This window comes from Amia ocellicauda, chromosome 3, assembly GCF_036373705.1.
Source record: "Amia ocellicauda isolate fAmiCal2 chromosome 3, fAmiCal2.hap1, whole genome shotgun sequence".
Taxonomy (NCBI): Eukaryota; Metazoa; Chordata; class Actinopteri; order Amiiformes; family Amiidae; genus Amia; species Amia ocellicauda.
This window is the reverse complement of record NC_089852.1, coordinates 22,863,438-22,882,905: the sequence shown is the minus strand read 5'-3', so window position 1 is coordinate 22,882,905 and position 19,468 is coordinate 22,863,438. Positions and strand designations below refer to the sequence as shown.

General features: G+C 41.2%; 1 protein-coding gene across 1 annotated transcript; it reads left to right on the top strand.

The window, feature by feature from the left end:
- The first annotated feature begins 583 nt into the window (after positions 1-583).
- Positions 584-19,306, top strand: tubg1 (tubulin, gamma 1). Its single transcript, XM_066698519.1, has 11 exons — positions 584-756; positions 1,505-1,617; positions 3,107-3,274; positions 3,956-4,024; positions 5,245-5,324; positions 9,051-9,177; positions 9,626-9,712; positions 12,930-13,079; positions 13,986-14,138; positions 15,916-16,077; positions 16,382-19,306. The coding sequence occupies exons 1-11, from the start codon at positions 708-710 to the stop codon at positions 16,577-16,579; spliced, it is 1,356 nt and encodes a 451-aa protein (XP_066554616.1). The 5' UTR covers positions 584-707; the 3' UTR covers positions 16,580-19,306.
- The last annotated feature ends 162 nt before the right edge of the window (positions 19,307-19,468 follow it).

Genomic DNA, 19,468 nt, shown 5'->3' with positions numbered 1-19,468 from the left:
TGAATGTTTAAAATTATATTTAGCTTGGCTGTAATGTTTTTAATAATAAGGCTACTCATTTTTAGCACCCCCCACCATTCCTAGTATTCCTGGAAATTACATTAAAAATTACATTAAAATAATAACGTAAAATGTATTTATTTAACATGGAAACGTCTGCATTTTAAATACGCCTTAAACATGTTATTAATATATACATTTATCGTTTTTTAAGAGAGAACATAATTAAAACAATAAAATGCTACACTCTTTAAATACTTATTTTAAATACTTGACCGAGTAAACCACTGAGATTTTGTTGAAATACGCAACCCAGTGGTGTTAGTATATTCGCATTATTAGTATAAGCAACATCAATATTATCATAGAATAGTAGATATGAATTGGAAATGGACAATCGTTTAAATAAAGTTATTGAAGTTCGCGTTCTTGTAGCGCAGATCTCCTCAGTTCTGCGAGGATCTGCGCCGCTCCACCAATGGGATCGTCGGTTTTCTGCAGATCTGCGCCGATCTGCGGAAACTTGCGCTACAAGAACGCGGCCGTTGCTCTTCCGGTTATGGCGCAGGCGCAGTGGAGCTGTGTCGGATTTAGCGGTTTCGTAGTGTTGCTAAAGCGGGAGCCAGATCTGTTGACAGAAAACTGTATCCGATTTTCCGCTTCATTCAACCTGCAAAACACCTCGGGAAATCCACGAATGAACGAAGATGCCCCGAGAAATCATCACCCTTCAATTAGGACAGTGTGGCAACCAAAGTGAGTTTTATACTATATTGTTATATGTTTAAAGTCGTGTAAATGACGCCTCTGTTGAAACCGGGCCTATAGCATTTGGGCTCTAACTGTAGTTATCTGTCACACTTACCAAGTTACCGTCCAGGGAGTTTGGTCATTAATTTCTGTATAGGCGGTGCACTAGTATAGTTTGTTAGTTTATTCAATAGAAATACGTGATTTGAACGTTGCTTGTAAGGCGTGTAACAGCAGCGTATTGCGATAACTAACTACCTATTGTTCGGTATGAAAAGGAGTTGCTTCAAAAGTCGTTAACGACTATGTTTAACTTCGTTTTCTTAAATTATATTGTTTATTTCAGCAGGGTTATCATGTGCAAGCAGATTGTGTTTGTGTGTGTGTATGTGTGTTTCAGAAAATAAAATTCACTTATCACACACACTATTATTATTATCATCCTCAAGTGTTTACTTTCGATTGTGTCACTGTACTGTCAATGCCCTAATTTAAAACAGTCTATGATGTTTCTTTATTTACCCTTATAATTAACATACTTTTTAAATTATGTGTATTGTCAAATTAATATGCATCTAAAATTTCTAAAATCTAAAACATACAGACAGCATTCACTTTAACTAATATTTCTGACAACATTTCTTGGGTATAGATTATACCTGATCCAAAGAGAATACCCGTACCTGTGTAGGGCTGCAGTGTGGCTGATGCTGGCTGGGTTGTACTCATGGCTGTCTCTCCTCTCCTCCTGTAGTTGGCTTTGAGTTTTGGAAGCAGCTTTGTGCAGAGCATGGCATCAGCCCCGAGGGCATCGTGGAGGAGTTTGCCACAGAAGGCACTGACCGGAAAGATGTCTTTTTCTATCAGGTAAAGGCACAACAAAAGACAGCGGACACCCACTGAGTGCTGCACAGTCTCCCAGGGAGGCAACTACAACATTAGCCCCCAAAGATCACCAAAAGTGTGTTGCTGTTTTTTCTGTGAAGTGGAGGCCACACATTGCACTAACAACTGGTAATTTTAGCGTTGCACAACTAAAATGATTTCATTTGATACTGTGCATGATCATAGAAGTCTGTATTTATCTTAATTTGCTCACAGCATTTTTTTTTCTCTAACCTGATGTTACTGCTGGAACCAAAACTTCACTGTAGAAGAGCAAAACCACACGAGTTACAACTAGATTTCAGCATTCCTTTAAATGCATTTGATATTTAATTCTTGATTCATTTTTGACTCCCACTTGACCTGCTGTATTCTCAGTTGCCTTTAGATGGTGCTGTGGTGTCATGAAGCCATTTTATTATATAGAGCTGAAACCTTTTACTGTGATTAGGTTCCTGCAACTCTTAAATGAATTTGAAAGCAAAAGGACCTAGCAACCTAACTGATGCACCATTACATACTTAAGTCTGCCCTCAGAAAAGAAAAAAGTTTTGGTTTGGGTTCGTGGTTAAGAGACCCTTTCAAGTGTTCTGCCCGAGATCTTCCTCTATTTACAGTTTTGGAGTGACCATTAGGCAGACCTAGACGAGGAGACAATTTAACTCTGCATGAATACCAGCGGATAGCATTAACTCAGATGCAGGAGGGCTGCGATCCAGCCGGGTTTTATAGGCCCCTGGAAGCCTGCAGCACTTTTATCAGCAGAATGAGGGAATCTGATTAAATTAGTCCAGCGAATGCAGGAACTGATTGGATGAGCTTATGAAGAGTATAGGTGGAACACAAATGTGAAGAGATTTTGCAGCCTTCTGAATGTAGTGCAGAATATAATCCACTGTACTGAGTAAAGAGGAAAAATACAGCAGCCGGGCATTGGTGGGGTTATCATGACCGGCAGATTAAACTGGCTCCCCTTTCTTCAGAGACCACTCCTTTTCAACCCTTGCCCCTAAGTGGTCCTGGTCAGGACCGCACTGTCAATTCAAGCAGTTACTCAAGACACATCTGTTCAGACTGTACTATAACTACAGCAGCTTATTCTAATGAGCTGTACAGCACTCTTGTCATTTTGCACTTTATATAACTTATGCTCCTGCTTACTTATACATTGTTGGAACTTGTTGTTTTACTGTGTTTTCCCCTATGTATATAAGGAGCACATATCCAGGACTTAACTAGATTATGTCTGCACTTGTTACAATCACAGTTGTACTAGGATGTATGCTTATTGACATTTTGTATTGGTTGTGTAACTGCACTGGGTAATGCTTACATTGCTTATTATGTAAACTGTATGCCACCCTGGATAAGGGCATCTGCCAATAAATATTATTAAATATAATAAAGGCTTGTAAAGCTATTGCATGAACCCATCCTACCTCTTACCACTACGTGTCTCGGCTACCCTCAGGCAGACGATGAGCACTATATCCCCAGGGCCGTGCTGCTAGACCTGGAGCCTAGAGTGATCCACTCCATCCTAAACTCACCCTACGCCAACCTGTACAACCCTGAAAACATCTACCTGTCAGAGCATGGAGGGGGAGCTGGCAATAACTGGGCTAGCGGCTTTTCTCAGGTAAGATGTGATTTCTGATGCACATCTGCCTATAAACCTTGAAATTGATCAGCGCTTGGAAGCACCATTTATTTCCTGTTGCAGCTGCCATGTTATTTTTCTATTCAGTTGCCTGGAGGGGAGGCAACCATCAGCCCTTAAGCCCTTGACCCACAGAGATTTATTTTCTATTATAACGACTTGTCATCCGGTTTAACTCTACAGTTTGAATGAATAAATGTTATTTCTTATTCTTAACCCCCAAGAGCGGGTTATAAGCGGGCTACTTTGTAAAGCTGATGGGGGGGGGGGGGGGAACTAAAACTAAGAACTTGCTTTATGTTTTGGTATATTTTAAGAACTGGATTCAGGGTTCCTAACTGTGAAATTCTAAACAAATGCAATTGTGTAATTTAGCTGGCGCTCTTATCCAGGGCGACTTACATTTGTACCCATTTATACAGCTGTGCATTTTACTGGAGCAATCTAAGTGAAGTACCTTGCTCAAGGGTACAACAGCACTGCTGTAATGGATCTGATAGAATAATATAGATATTACTTTGAATTTGCAGCTCTCATGAGTGTATCCCATTGGAACAGATGTAAGGTTTTAATTAGTAATATTCTTAAGAACCATTTTTAGTATATAGGTACAGGTAATTATCAAAGTGTATTTTGAAGCAAGAAAATCTCTTATTCCAGGGTGAAAAAATCCATGAAGACATCTTTGACATTATCGATAGAGAGGCAGATGGAAGTGACAGTTTGGAGGTAAGGAATTAGAATGTAATTAATTGTTAGCTTCTTTTGGTGGATTTTACATTTATTTTTGGATTCTGTCTCCACATTTAATTAACTATTTAACTGCGATGACAAATCTATTAAGACCTGTTGATCTCTCGCATCGAGGGGTATTTTTGCCAACATGTAATCATAAACCTTTTACTGTGCTGTATTTTGGGAGATTGAAAGCCTGAGGGCTTTGCCAGATCCTTTGCCAGTAACATAATTAAACATTTCCTGATTGCCTCCATATGCCTCTAACACATAGAACAACAACAGTACTGTAGCACTGCAGTGTGAAGAAAAGGGCTGGCTTTTTCAGTATAGCTACATGGGTCCTTAAAAGAAAACCCCAAACACATCAAAGATCTGCCCACACATGTTATCAACTGTGAGAAGGCTGCCATCAAGTTATTAAGGCTGCATTTACAGAATCGCCCCTGCAAACTTCCTAGACCTTACAACAACACCAGCGGTGTGCTGCATGCACTAATTTAGACTCTTACTACAATTTGTGTTTCTTTTTATAACCCTTAATATTTGTGTGTTTCTGTCAGTTGTGTGTGAGTGGGGCAGCAGGGTGTGGCGGGGGGTGACTGTGGGGGTCTTGTGGTGTGGCTGGAGTGTGGAGTGCATATTACAGGGCAGTCTGGAGTATGGCAAGGCCTCTATTTGCGGGGAGCAGCAGTCTGTGTGCAGCTGCTTTTAAAGACCTGTGGGATCAGGAAGGCAGGCTCATGCGGCCGTCTTAGACACCCTCCGGAAACATGCATGGAACACATCGCATAATGTTATGCCTAGGATTTTCAAGCCCAGAAGCCTTTTTCACTAGTAGACTCGGCAGAATGTGTCACTGCTCCACCCTGCTCTTTGTCGGGGGAGTTTATTTTTGATGTACAGTCTTTTTTTTTTTTTTTTTTCCACAAAAGAGGATATTTGTATTTAAACACACACTGTGTTGCTTTATATAGCTTCTGTGTGTGGGTGTGTATATATATTAACGTGTGTGTAGTATAGGTGGCAAGATCAGGCTAAATAAGCCTCTTAAATCTGGTTGTGTAATGTGATAACTTGATTTATGCCTCTTTTGTTAATAAATTAAGTCCAAATTCCTTGATAAATCCATGAGTAAGCATTAGATGTATTTTATTAATTGCTGTTTCCTATTAAAAAAAAAAAAAAAAGTAACCATATTGGTTACGTTGCAGGGCTTTGTGCTGTGCCACTCCATTGCTGGGGGAACTGGTTCAGGTCTGGGCTCATACCTGCTGGAGAGACTCAATGACAGGTTTGTACACATCAGTGTGAGTCCTGTTCTGCTCAAGACGCAACTCGCCCCTTTGAGGGTTAGGCCTTTACAAATTACTAGTGTGTTGCTGTGTTCCTCAGCAGTTATTCACAGAATTAACGTGTGTGTAATCTATTATTGTTGTCTTGTTTTTTTTCTGTAATTCAGATTCTTTTATACTGAATGTGCTCCTCTGACCTATATATAGTTATTACTTCTACAAATGTTGGGTGTGGCCCCAGATATTGCCATACAATATATAATGGAAAATGGCATTGTTTTCAGGTGATGCAATTCAGGAACACTAGAGAGAAAATCAAGCGAAAGATTAAGGGCCTGTTCACAGTGGAAGTTTTTTTCGTACTCCATACAGTTCAGTTCGTTTGGAGAAGATTGTGAACAACGCATTTCAATTGGCAAACGAACTGAACTGAGAACACTGAAAGTGGTTGTCGCACTACTGTATTGTATATTTTTAAATATGCAAAACAGTCACCATTCAGCATCACAACACTGATTATAATATTCCCAAGTATAGTAGCCTATTGTTGTATTGAATAACTGCATACAGTATGTTTAAATAGACCGTTGGATTCATTCACTATTCACACTGTTGTCATAGATTCTGAAACTGAATTGCTTTGCTGGTCAGATCTGTGCAACATAACTGTCAAATGTGTAAACTTGCTGGACTACTGTATGTATTTACTGCATTACCTTTATATAAACAGCGCTGGAAAAAATTGAGACCAGTGCAAAATTATCAGTTTCTCTGGTTTTACTATTTATAAGTATGTGTTTGGGTAAAATTAACATTTTTGTTTTATTTGATTAAACTACCGACAACATTTCTCCCAAATACAAAATAAAAATATGAATGGAATGGAATGGCTGTCATACATATAAAGATTCAGATCTAAGAAAAAATGTGCAGTGGTCTCTAATTTTTGCCAGAGCTGAGTTTGTTATTGTGCTGCCATTTTTTTAATATGCATTAATCATGTAAAATGTAAATATCTGGTGTTTAATACACAATTAACCAAGCTCACTTGATTATTACAATGTGAACACAAGTGAACTGAGTCCTGAGAAAACACAGAAGTGAACCACAAAAAGGAAACCTAGTTAGTTTCCAAACAAACTCTGCACATTTGTACACGGGCAAGTTTGAACAGCCAGCACACATATACATTGTTTCAAAGCAAATTAACTGAACTGAGTTTGTTTGAAACTAACCCAGTGTGAATAGGGGATAAGAGAAGGGGTCAGACAGAATTCATTCTGTTAAATTTAAGTTTCCAGTTCCAGGTGGAAATGTCTATTTCTTGCTAGTGTAACCTGCATGTAATGACCTCTTTGAATGATATTCACCACTGTTGCCTGAGATTGTTTTGGGTCCTGTGTGTATGTATTTGTGTTGGTCTATGAAACCCAGATTATTCCCTTGATATACCAGAGTAAACTTTATTTTTTTATCTGGTTAAGCTTATCAATTGGATTCAACTGAGGATGAAAAGTAATTGAAGTCAAACTTATGATTTTTGAATTACATAAGCTAAGTTTAAAAGTTTACTAAGTGCACAATATGGCCAAAATCCTCTCCAGTGTACAATATAGCCTACACGTATATATGTGGAACATTTAAAAGTTCAGACAAACTGTGGTTAGAGAGGTTCGAGGTAGGGTTTATATTGGCTGCCTTGCGGGAGCTTGTGTAGGTGTTGCATTAAGAAGGATGGGGGGGTGTACCATGGAGCTTCATTCCCACAGGAGTAGAGGAAGATTCCTGTTATCTTTAAGTGATTCTAATACTCATTAATATAGTGACCTGCTAGCGAATTACTGTCTTGCTTACTGCAGATGATGCCCTTATGGTTAGTCCAGGGGACCCCACAGTAAAACACTGAGTCTAAGTATTGCTGACAGGTACAACGGCTTGAGTTATTTGAACATATCTAGTTTATTGTAGAGCTTTGAGCTTGAATATTATCCTCATATACATATACATATACATATATGTATGTATATATATATGTATATGTATATATATATGTATATGTGTATATATGTGTGTGTGTATGTATGTATATATATATATATATATATAATATGATCAGTAGTCCTATACGCAGTGTATAAACTGTAATCAGTGCACAATATGGTGTAATACGTCCAGCAATATTGTGTAAAGTAGGGTCAGAGCAATTCAAATTAGGAATCATGCAGGAGCAGTTATAGAAATGACAACAAAGTTTAGGAATAAATACCTAAGTCATAGGGAACAATAGATGTGAGCTAACCGGATGAGGGGCAGAGGTATTCCAGGGTAGTGTGAAAAGGTCGGTCTTGAGCAGACTCCAGAAGAGGGTCAGGGACTGGGTACGTGGCCTCAACAAGCAGTTTCTTCCAGCACTTTGGGGCGAGAGTGAAGACGGGTGTGGAAGGAAGCAGAGCTTGATACTTGAATTGGTTAAATAATTAACGGCAGGAGAAATAATAAATGGTAATGGTCTGACAAAAAACATGATACACCAGTGGCGAAAGATACGATCGCTTTGTGTTTTCATTGACTAAAACGGATTCAGTCTAAAACCTCTCACTCCGGCAGCTTCTGGACGGTCTTAAGTGTCCGTTTGAGAACCATGGCATGTAGTTATGCATTTACAACATTTAAGTCCTAAGGGTTTGTTTGCCAAGTCAATGGAAGTGATGTAATTTGAGTGGGTTACAAAGCCCCAGTCCCTGACATAAGGGAAAAGCGCCACGATGAGATCACATTCCTAGATCTTGAAATATTGATCTCTAACAGATGGAAAAGTAAAAGAAACAAAGGCATTGTTCATAAATAAATTGAAATTGACACCATTGTGATGCTTTTTAAATTTCTTAGATTGCATAATGATGTTTTTTTCAGAGAATATTAGTTACTTTAGGTTTAAAAAATATATATATATTGTAATATATGTATGTCTGTTTGTATTGTAAATAATAATTGAGGATTGATCATTTTGCGCTGTATGATTATTAGTCCAGCTAAGGCTTGTTGTTCTCAACCCTGGTCCTGGAAGACCCCCTAGAGTAATTTAATTAATTTAAACGACAGTGGTTTTAAGTTAAGTATTAAATTGTATAAGGAACGTATCTTTTTAAGGAACCAAAAATTAAAATGTAAGCAAATTATTAATCAATTCAATTGAGAGCTCAGTTAGAACAAAAACCAGCAAGGTAGGGGTTCCTCCAGGACCATTGTTGAGAACCGCTGCTTAAGTCCTTAGTGATCCCAGGTTGAAATGTAAGGCTGAAGGCTTACACTGTACACTGGCATTGGGGTGCTGTATACTTACTCTTGTGCTTCCCAGATGGGTCCGCAGACTGTTGCTGGTCCGTAGCATAATTCGTCCTGCATCCTATTACATTAATCCACCTTACCCAATAAAATTAGAACACAATTCAATATGTGCAAGTGTTCTGTATTGGTATTGCATTTTTTTTTTTTTATTGACAGTGCCTTTTTCTTTTTTCCTTTTATATGAGTGTGTTTTATAGGCAAATTAAAATTGATTGGCTGCCTAGTTCACATTGTGGCGGTCCATGATACTTCAATCCCACAAAGAGCCGGCAACGTGGTGTGGGAAAGCCTGGGCCCTTGCTGCCTGACACTGTCCTCTGTGAGGCTCTCTGTTTTTTCTGCCCCTTAGAAACGTCTCTCTTACTCTTCACTGCTAGGTATCCCAAGAAACTGGTCCAGACCTATTCAGTGTTTCCCAACCAGGATGAGATGAGTGACGTTGTCGTGCAGCCATACAACTCCCTGCTGACCCTGAAAAGGCTGACTCAAAATGCAGACTGTGTGGTGAGTGAGGCCCTGTGGCTCCCGGCGCTGCGCACACATGTTTACACAGTGTGGCTGTAATTTACTCAATTGGTGATGGTAGGTCTGAGGCATCCACTGCACGAAATGTGATGAAATTTTCCCAGCAATGTGAAATAAAATGAGGTCAAGATGTTCCTGGGGTTACCACAGACTTGCTTCTCTCAGCAGTAAGAAAGGCCACCTTTTAAGCCCAAATTATTTTTCTGTCCCCGGGTGCGTGTGTCCCTGCAGATCAGGAAAAGCTCCTCTGGTTTGATGTGGTCTGTGCCCTTCATGATTTTTAACATAGGACAGATTAGGTATCTGTGATGATTACACTGTGTAAAGGACAGCACTTTACAGGCAGCAGTTTAGAAAAGAGGGACCAAAAACATGAATGATAAGTGCTCTCCCCCTTTTCTGTCTCTCTTTCTCTCTCTCTCTCTAGGTGGTGCTAGATAATACAGCTCTGAACCGCATAGCTACTGACAGACTGCACATTCAGAACCCCTCCTTCTCTCAGATTAACCAACTGGTGAGTACGCCGTCTCTGGGCAGGTTTGCTCCCACTGTAATTGCATCATTTCTTGAGGAAGGGCAGCTACTGCTGGCCATCACACAGCTGCTACTTACAGGGCCCACTGTGAAATCGGCTCACTTAAATAAACTGAATTACGCAGAGGTAGGGATGTCATGGGTTTGTGATTATTTTCAGTGCAGACAGGTGGGTGATCCTGAATGTTCTGTATTTTCAGATGACATAATGCAGTAAAATGACAAAATCAGGACAGTGCCAAGTGGAAAGCCAGACAATGACTTCTAAATAACTTTTGAAAGCAAAAATGAGGGCATAGAAGCTCAAAATGTATGATTTGTTTCCCAAATCATGTATCTCCACTTCCAAACCCATAATTTGTCCTGTGCTGTGCAGTGCGGAGAAACCTCTGTAGTGTCCGACTGCAGGCCTCTTGGCATCGGCAGAATTTGATTTGCTGCTGCATGATTCTGGAAAATGATGGAAGGCATTTATTATAAACAACAAGGCAACAGCAAGAAGTCACAGGATTCCCATGTTTCCTCCTTCCTCTTAGTCTTGGAGTCTGTATTGGGGGGGGTAACCTTTGCTTTTGTTCTCATGCTTGCCTCATGATGCATTTCTATGACCACTGCCTGCCAAGTTTATTTCAGGACAGTGCAGTGGGTCCATTTTTCCTAAATATCCTCCTCTGTGTTCTTGAACACTGGCCAGCCTTTTTAAAAGCAAAAAAAAAGTGGCAATAGAAAATGCTTATATTTAACTGTAGAATATAAAGGATGATCTTTTAAAGATCTTCTGAATACTTCAATATCCTTTTTTTAATCTGGTGATGTTTTTGTTTGGTAATGCTTGTAATTCTCCCAAGAAACTGAAAGGCTGAGAACTAAATGTTATTTTTAAAGGTTTTTGTAAGAGGAAGTGGTAGTGACGAAAGCCAATAAAGGGATCACATTAGGCCCCTTCAAAAGTAACACTTGGCTGGGATGTGGGAACTGGTTCAATATAGGGCTGCAGCTATCGATTATTATGATAATCGTTTGTTCTATACATAAAACAATTGATTATTCGAATAATCACAACAATAAATTATCAGTGCATTCTTAGAGTTCGGTGAACTGGAGAATAGGATGCCATGTTGGCACCAGGACCCCATGGTGCCAACATGGCATCCTATTCTCCAGTTCACCGAACTCTGTAAATACAGGGCTCTGATAACTGAAAAAAAAAATCACAGCAGGGACTTGCCCTGAGGAGGACTAGACATTTTACATTACACTTAACCACTTCAACTCCAGATGAATAACAAAAACCCTTCCCAGGTACCACATTTTGAAAATAATGAGAATGATTTAATGCCTGAAATTGCTTTAAAATGTAAATATATGATGAATGAAATACAAAAGAATTTACCAAATTGTGTTTTTCATTACCCCTTTATGCTCCTGTGTACTACATATCAATGTTCAGTAAAGAGATAAGTACAAGGTTGAAAAGAAAACAATGCAAATTTGTATATTATACTTTAAAAAAATTAATAAAAACAATAAACAATACACTAAAATTAAAATAATATTAAACAATACACTAAAACACTAATAAAATGCAATACACTGGAACTCATGAAAATAATAAACAATATACTAAAACGCTAAAATTGTACACTGAAATGCTATAATAAACAAAGAACCATAATTATCAACTAAAACTCGAAACTATCAAAACCTGTGCCATCAGCGGCTTGTTCTGTGCAATGTATTGAAACGTTGCTTGGAAGGATGGGCTAGAAATGCATACAGGGCTCTGCGCAGCATTGTGATGGATCTGGTTGCCGCAAACGCTGCTTCATTGCCTTTTATTCAGCACTGTTTTCTGAACGTATCTCGCCACAGCACTGTATAGTTTTTGCTAAAAACTACATAAGCTACCACTAAACAAGTACAACTAATAATAAAACAAGCAATGATAATATAATACTATTTCTATACTTGTAAAAGTTGAATGGATTGCCGCAATACACAAAAGACTTCTAGACGCGCACAGATACATGGAGGCTCTAAACAACTTGCATTAGGATAAAAACATGGCATGATCACGGTCCCAGGCTTTCAATTCACATTCTACAGGATCATCACTGGCTTTTGCAATGACATGAAACTACATGGTACTGAGGGTTTTCATTTGACGTGTGTGTGTGTGTGTACATCATGGTATTGAAGTGGTTAAATGCTCAGTCCTCTTGTCCTCCATAACGCCCAGAGTCTATGTTTAAAAAGTCTATAACTAAAATTCTACGTACATTTTGACTTGCCAGAAACATGCACATAATCCACGTGTCTTCCATCGTGGCGCACGTATGCGCAATATCCCACGTCTACAGCAAAAATGACTTTACACGTAAACCTGAGTTTCCCAGCTTAAATCAATCAAATCAAACTGCTGGTGGCACAAGCATTGGCAAGAAAGCCAATCGATTTTAACTGGGGAAATTCTGGTGTGCTTGTATTCAAAATTCACTTTTAAGTTATTCTTTACATGTGGCCAATTGCATCTACGTGCGCCACTATTGAAGATTTGAAGGTGTAGGATTACGTGCATGTTTAGGTATGTTGGATATAGACTTTTGCATAGATTAGCATGAGAGAAAAGCTTACATTGGAAGCAAGCACAGCAAATACAACACTTTTGTCAATGCAATTTCATGAATAACGCCACAGTTGCCCTATTACAACATTGCAAAAACTTACTATGTGTTTAGTTGCTCAAGCTCAAGCTTGTCGGATGTGCTCTTTTGGAAAGCTAATTCTGATTCACACAGTCCACAAAGCACAGTACGGTTATCATTCTCGCTCCTAAAAATACTCCCACAGTTTCGATGCTTTCGCCCCAGTTTTGTCTTGTGTGGTGGCTGGCTGCGATGTGCAGGTTCAGACATTTTTCCTGAGAGGCGCATACAGGTGGATGACAAACCAAGTGATGCATTACTGACACCTACTGATGTTTGCAATGAAACCATTGTTCTCACACAGAGCTAGGAATATGGATATTAGGCGCTATTAGGGCTAAGATCAAGGATATTAATAAGAACGGCTAAGATACAATGTATAGAGACAACGTACCTAAATGAATATTTGATGGCTGAAATAGTTGAATAAGTTGACTAATCGTTGCAGCCCTAGTTCAATACAGTTGTGCCGGTATTTTTCTCCCACAACAGGTCTCCACCATCATGTCTGCCAGCACTACCACCCTGCGCTACCCGGGCTACATGAACAACGACCTGATCGGGCTGATCGCGTCCCTCATCCCCACCCCCCGCCTCCACTTCCTAATGACTGGTTACACCCCGCTCACCACCGACCAATCGGTAAGCCTCCCCGTTCCGCTTTGCAGGTGAAATCCTGCAAATTTGTCTCTCAAAACCGTGCTGCCCCTTAATTATGAATGTGGAATTATTTTCTGGACAATCCCATTTATTCATGATTTGATTTTGTTTTTTGTTTAAATCCTACCACCTGTTTGGGTGAATGAAATTGATCTACAGCGCAATACATGCTCATTCTTTTGTATTATATTTTTTTGTCTTCATCAATAGTGAAGCACTTTCGCTGGATTGCAGAATGACCCTGCTAATACCTAAGACTGTAAAGCTTTGTGAATTCCTCGATCTGCTTACATCGAAGTGCTTTTCTTACCATGTATCTAATAGCCTTTCCTTCAAAGACGAAAGGCACCGAGCGTCTTGTCCTCTAGATGGGTAGATACTGACTGTCTGTGTGAGTTGGTTGAAGTGGTTACTGTTTATGTTGAAGAATTCCCATTGTTAAGAGGAAGAAATATTTTTTCATTTTTGTATCTTTCATGCATGCATGCTTGAGTGTACTGTTGGTGCTTTTAGGTGTCACAAGATAAGTTTCAAACTGAGTGTAGTGCTCTGTTTAAAGCTACTCAGTTGCCAGCACGAGTTATTTTGTTTCTCGGTGTCTAGTTTACTTCCAGAGGCATATATGTAATCTTAACTGGCATCATTCCAATATTCGATGCATTCAGACTTCTGTGGAGACAGACTTCGATGGGAACCTTGAAGGGGTTCTATGAGCAAGCAATGCATCACTGGTCTCTTGAGTAAAACTGTAACTGTTTGGGCTAGGTTATTTTAGACTGCATTTTCCCTCCTGCCATGTCCAGCTGTCTAGCGGTCTTGCAGCGATGGGGCGTAATAAACCTGGTCTGAATGTGCCGTTTTCTTTTGTCTCTGGCCCGGGCTTGACAGGTGGCCAGTGTCCGGAAAACCACCGTGTTGGACGTGATGAGGAGACTGCTGCAGCCCAAGAATGTCATGGTGTCCACCGGCAGGGACCGGCAGACCAACCACTGCTACATTGCCATCCTCAACATCATCCAGGGAGAGGTGGACCCCACACAGGTATAGCCAGCTGCGCACTGGACCGCTCTACGCACATGCATCCCTGAGTACAGTGCCCAGTGTGCGTCCCTGCTGTGCTGTAGGCCAGTACATACACACTGCACCAATGACACCTTATGTGACACACCTTAATACTGTATAAACGTAGTATGTAATTATTAATGGATCACACTCTCCACAGCTTTGTTTTAGAAGATTAGAAACTGCACAATCGGGCTGTTTAAAGTTTTTTTTTTCCCCTCTTAGCAGACACCCTTATCCAGGGTGACAAATATTCCAATATACCACATTATTTTTTACATACAATTAACCATTTTATACAACTGGGTTTTTACTGGGGCAATCTAGGTACAGTACTTTGCTCAAGGGTACAACAGCAGTGTCCCCCACCTGAGATCGAACCTACAATTCAACTCCAGAGTCCAGAGCCCTGACCACTACTTCACACTGCTGCCCATGCCCAATATATCGTATATCTATATCAGATAACATGTCCTGTAACATAAAATCATTGTGTCGAATCTGGAATGTAACCTGATATGTAACCTTAATAACAATGCAGACAGTGAAGGGAATACAGGGGATTAGGAGGCTTCAGGGGTTTCAGTCTGAGGGGCGTGGCCTGCGTGCGAGTTGCCTCTCCCCCAGGGGGTGATGGGTTTTCCAGGTGATGGCAATCGCCTCCTGGCGTTGGCACGGGGAGGATTAGTCCTTCAGAAGGAATGCAAATGACAGGCTTCATTACCAGCTGATTCAGCATCATCTGTGCTTGACAGTGCAGTCCAGGCAGGTCTCCGCTGAAAGAGGGTTGCTGCTGCGATCTGACCTGGCCCTGCCTCTTCTCTCATCCAGCCCTAAATACCTCCGGCACCAGCGCTGGTCTCCCTCGAGCCGCGGAACACGTTGCCCACTTCCTTCACTCAAATTCAAATTTTTTATGTAACACGTAACGGATGTTGGCTATCGCTGTAAAAAATATTGAAATAGAAATAATATAAATATTTCCATGGTTACTCTACCAACCTCCAAATAAATGTATAAAAAAATAATCGACTAACACCAACCAGCCATAACATTATGACAGCCCCATACGCAACAAACTGCGATGCACTGTGTGTTCTGACACCTTTCTGTCAGAACCAGCATTAACTTTTTCAGCAATTTGAGCTACAGTAGCTCGTCTGTTGTATCGGACCACACGGGCCAGCCTTCGCTCCCCACGTGCATCAATGAGCCTTGGCCGCCCATGACCCTGTCGCCAGTTCACCGCTTTTCCTTCCTTGGACCACTTTTGATAGGTACTGACCACTGCAGACCGGGAACACCCCAAAAGAGTTTTGGAGATGCTCTGACCCAGTCGTCTAGCCATCACAATTTGGCCCTTGTCAAAGTCGCTCAGATCCTTACGCTGCCCATTTTTCCTGCTTCTAACACATCAACTTTGAGGACAAAATGTTCACTTGCTGCCTAATATATCCCACCCACTGACAGGTGCCATGATAACGAGATTATCAGTGTTATTCACTTCACCTGTCAGTGGTCATAATGTTATGGCTGATCGGTGTATATTCAATGCAATACTTGCTAACAAGAAATAATATTTAAAACACTGAGTTTGGGTCCATAGAGTTCTGCTCTGTATTCTCAGACCAGCACAGTTTGTGGCCTCAGAAGTGAGAAATGTCAGATTTACAGTATATCCTGCAGGACAATATAAACCCCCCCACACCTCCCTCCCAATAGGTGTAATGAAAATTCCCGCTATGTGTGTTTGCAGGTGCACAAAAGCCTGCAGAGGATCCGAGAGAGGAAGCTGGCCAGTTTCATCCCCTGGGGTCCTGCCAGTATCCAGGTGGCTCTGTCCCGGAAGTCTCCCTACCTGCCGTCAGCTCACCGTGTCAGTGGACTGATGATGGCGAACCACACCAGCATCTCCTCTGTAAGCCCTCACCCCTCGGCCTTTCACACCACTGCCCTGCTCCCATCATGCACTGCTCCACACCCTGCACATAGCTTATCCATCTGCTTTGCTGTCCTATCCGGCAGTGCCACTCCATGGGTGGCACTCTTTAGCTGCCTGTTAATGTGCTGTTTCACCAGCAGTGTAGAAATTGATATACGTTTGTGATGTGCGATTGTCCTCTCCTCCTCTGTTGGCTGTTAGCAGTAGTGTGTTACACAGAGCGCTGTCTATTCCAATGAGCATAGCCAGCAATGGACACCTGTCTCTCTTGTCCCCCCAGCTGTTCGAGCGCACGTGCCGGCAGTATGACAAGCTGAGGAAGCGGGAGGCCTTCCTGGAGCAATTCCGCAAGGAGGATGTGTTCAAGGACAACTTCGATGAGCTGGACAACTCCAGAGAGGTGGTGCAGCAGCTCATCGACGAGTATGGCGCCGCCACCCGACCCGACTACATCTCCTGGGGGGCTCAGGAACAGTGACGCCCCCCCCCCCCGCCTTCTCTCTTTCTCCTCTCCATCTACCATGCCCCCCTCTCCCACTGTGGCATGTGAGCAAGGCAGCCTTTCCTTAGCTAGATCTCTGACTTGCAAAGAGACAGTCGCACCTCCCTTCACTTGGTGGTCAGCAGTGGATGTGGGACCTGAACCGTCCAGAGGGATGTAAAATACTCCTGTAGTCCAGTGGAAATGAATGATATCAGCAGATTAACACACAGTGAGATTTTCCCCATGTGGGGGCCTGTTTATTTATGTTTTTATTTTTTATTGAATCTCTTTAAAGGATCTGCTCAGATTTGTTTTCCTAACCCTGTGTTTCCTATAGTTCCTATAGCTGAGAATCCAGAGTGCTCTGCCACCCTTCACTTATTAATATCATTTGACTATTGGGGGGGTCTTCTGCTAGACAACATGACTTCACATGCCCTTTCTTCTGTCTCGACCCGAAAAACCCGTTCCTTTCTGCAGCCACCCTGCCCTTCGTCTCTTCTGAGCTTCATCCTGCAACCATCCAGTGAGAGAAACCGAAACGCACGTCACAAGCAGGCCGTTGCTGGGCCGGTTTAAAACATGATCTGGTGGGAGATTGCAAACCAAATAACAGGGCAGAAAACGCTGTACTCATTGTTCACCAGTACGCCCCAGGCAGTCAGTAGATAAAAATAAGACTGAAGGGGGGTTAATGTCACACTTCCCCAAAGCGGCAAACAACGCATTTCAAAGTGTTTTGTTTGTCAAATCGAAGTCTTACAGAATATACTTATTTAAAGTTTGTGTATTAAGCTAAGCTATACATTTATAGTACTGTCTTCAGATTTGTCATCTTGATCTTTGCACATGCATCTCAGCACTGTCAGTGCTCCCTCAACTTAATATATTTGTTCCCAGCACACCACGAAGCCTCCTGGATTCATTCAGGTAACTTGTGTAAATAGTTAAAAATGCTACATTTTAAATACTGCTTTGAGTGTTTATTTTAGGAAAGAAAGCACAGAGAAGTCCTGTTCTCCAGCCTGTAGTTCAGGTGGCTCTGATGGAGAGAGCAAACCGTTCTTGGCAAATATGGAAAATATTCAAAGTGTCATGCAGGACTGCACGTGGAAGGTGAATAGGATCATATTGCGAGGGGTTCTGTAAGGGTGACACCTGCACATGGAAACTATTTTCCAGTGTAAGCAGAGTCTGAACTTTTATTTGTCCGAAGGCTGGAAAGGCTGTGTACATCTGTATACACACAGATGTACATGTAAACAGACACGCAGGCTCAGTCCTCACTCATCATACGTACCCGGTCTGGCCTGGCACTGAAATCAGCACTGGAGTTGGTATTGTACAGGGAAAGGTATAGAGTACTGTACCCTGCTGCAGAACTGGTCTGGATAGAAGACTGTAGATGATGAAGGGACATGAAGAGTGACAACCGGATGTGCGTGTCTATACACACACACACACACACACACACACCCCTATGTAACATGGCTAGGTCACTGTAAGTTCCAGTTTGCACAGTGAAATGCACGTGATTTGGAAACTAATCCAGTGTATATAAAGTGTAATGTAAAAGTGCATTGTTCCCAATCCCACAGCAGTTGGGCACATTTCAAATAAATAGTTTTTTCTATTAATCAGCAGTGTGGTACGTGTGTGTTCGTACGTGTGTTAAAGCATGGCTCAGGCCCATGGTCATTGCTCAGCTCACGTAGTTGTGAAAATTAAATTAGATTTCTGGGAATTTCTCTGCTGGCTGCCGTTTCAATGGAGGTCACAGCTGCTTATGTAACAGACGAGCGTGCATCTGAATGTGCTTGTGTAGTAAATGTTATTCTTTAAGGATAATTGATGCAGTAGCTTTACAGTTTTCCCAGGCCTTGTCCGAAGCAGCGTCTCCCTGGAAGCTGAAAGGCCTGGTGGCTAGTGTAAGACTTTATTTCCATGGCTCAATTTGGGACTTTAGGTGTGAATATTTTGGATTCATGAATTATCCACCACCCTTTCAGAAAAGCCAGTGGCACTGGGAACATCAAATTTAATTTTATCGCTCCATGTTATTTATCTTTATTAAATAAAGGGTGATTCTTCCTCCCCTTGCAGTTTTAGTTTCAGAAATGACCTCCAAACAGGTCTTATTTGGTCGGCTTGTAGCTTCTGTGAACGGAAGCTGGTCTTTAAAACCCCTGGGAAGCCCCATGTGTAGGTGTTGATCTGTTTGTAGCTTTTCTTCCAGCTTTGGACCAAGCATGGAACTGCATTCAACCTACTGATCAGCTCCAGAACAATAAACTGCACTAGAATAAATAACAAGAAATGTGTCGGTTTTTATAGTCAGCTGTGTACAAATAGGGTCTTCAAATGGGTTTAATCTATGATTGCAGTTCAAGCTACTTAATTTGATCCTTGCCTTGCTCTGGTGGACTTGCAGATTCATAATGGCTCTAGAAGTGTGCTGGCTTTACCATATCATTAATTTATTCAGACTTGCCTTCTAAGAGTATTAATGATCTGTGTAGGGATATGCACCCATACATATCTCTTCTTTAACCTTTTGTATTGTTTAAATGTTTTTTCACAAATGTTCAACAACCCTTTTAAATGCAAATGTTTCCTGCTCTGCGTGTCTCCGCGGCAGCTGGTTGTGTAACTCACAGGCGTGTTCAAGTGTGTGCAGAGATCCCAGTGTGTCGGTAATAAATGACAACATTTTTAAAAATACGAGTCTGTATTTGGAGATTTCTGCATGGCTTTCATAGTCTAAAATGATCTGCTTCTGCTCATAGCACACTGGAAGGGAAACAGAAGTAAACAGTTACACTATTACATGCTTTTGGGAAGTCGGCAGAATGTTTGTATCTGTTAAACAGTATTCCTGAGCAA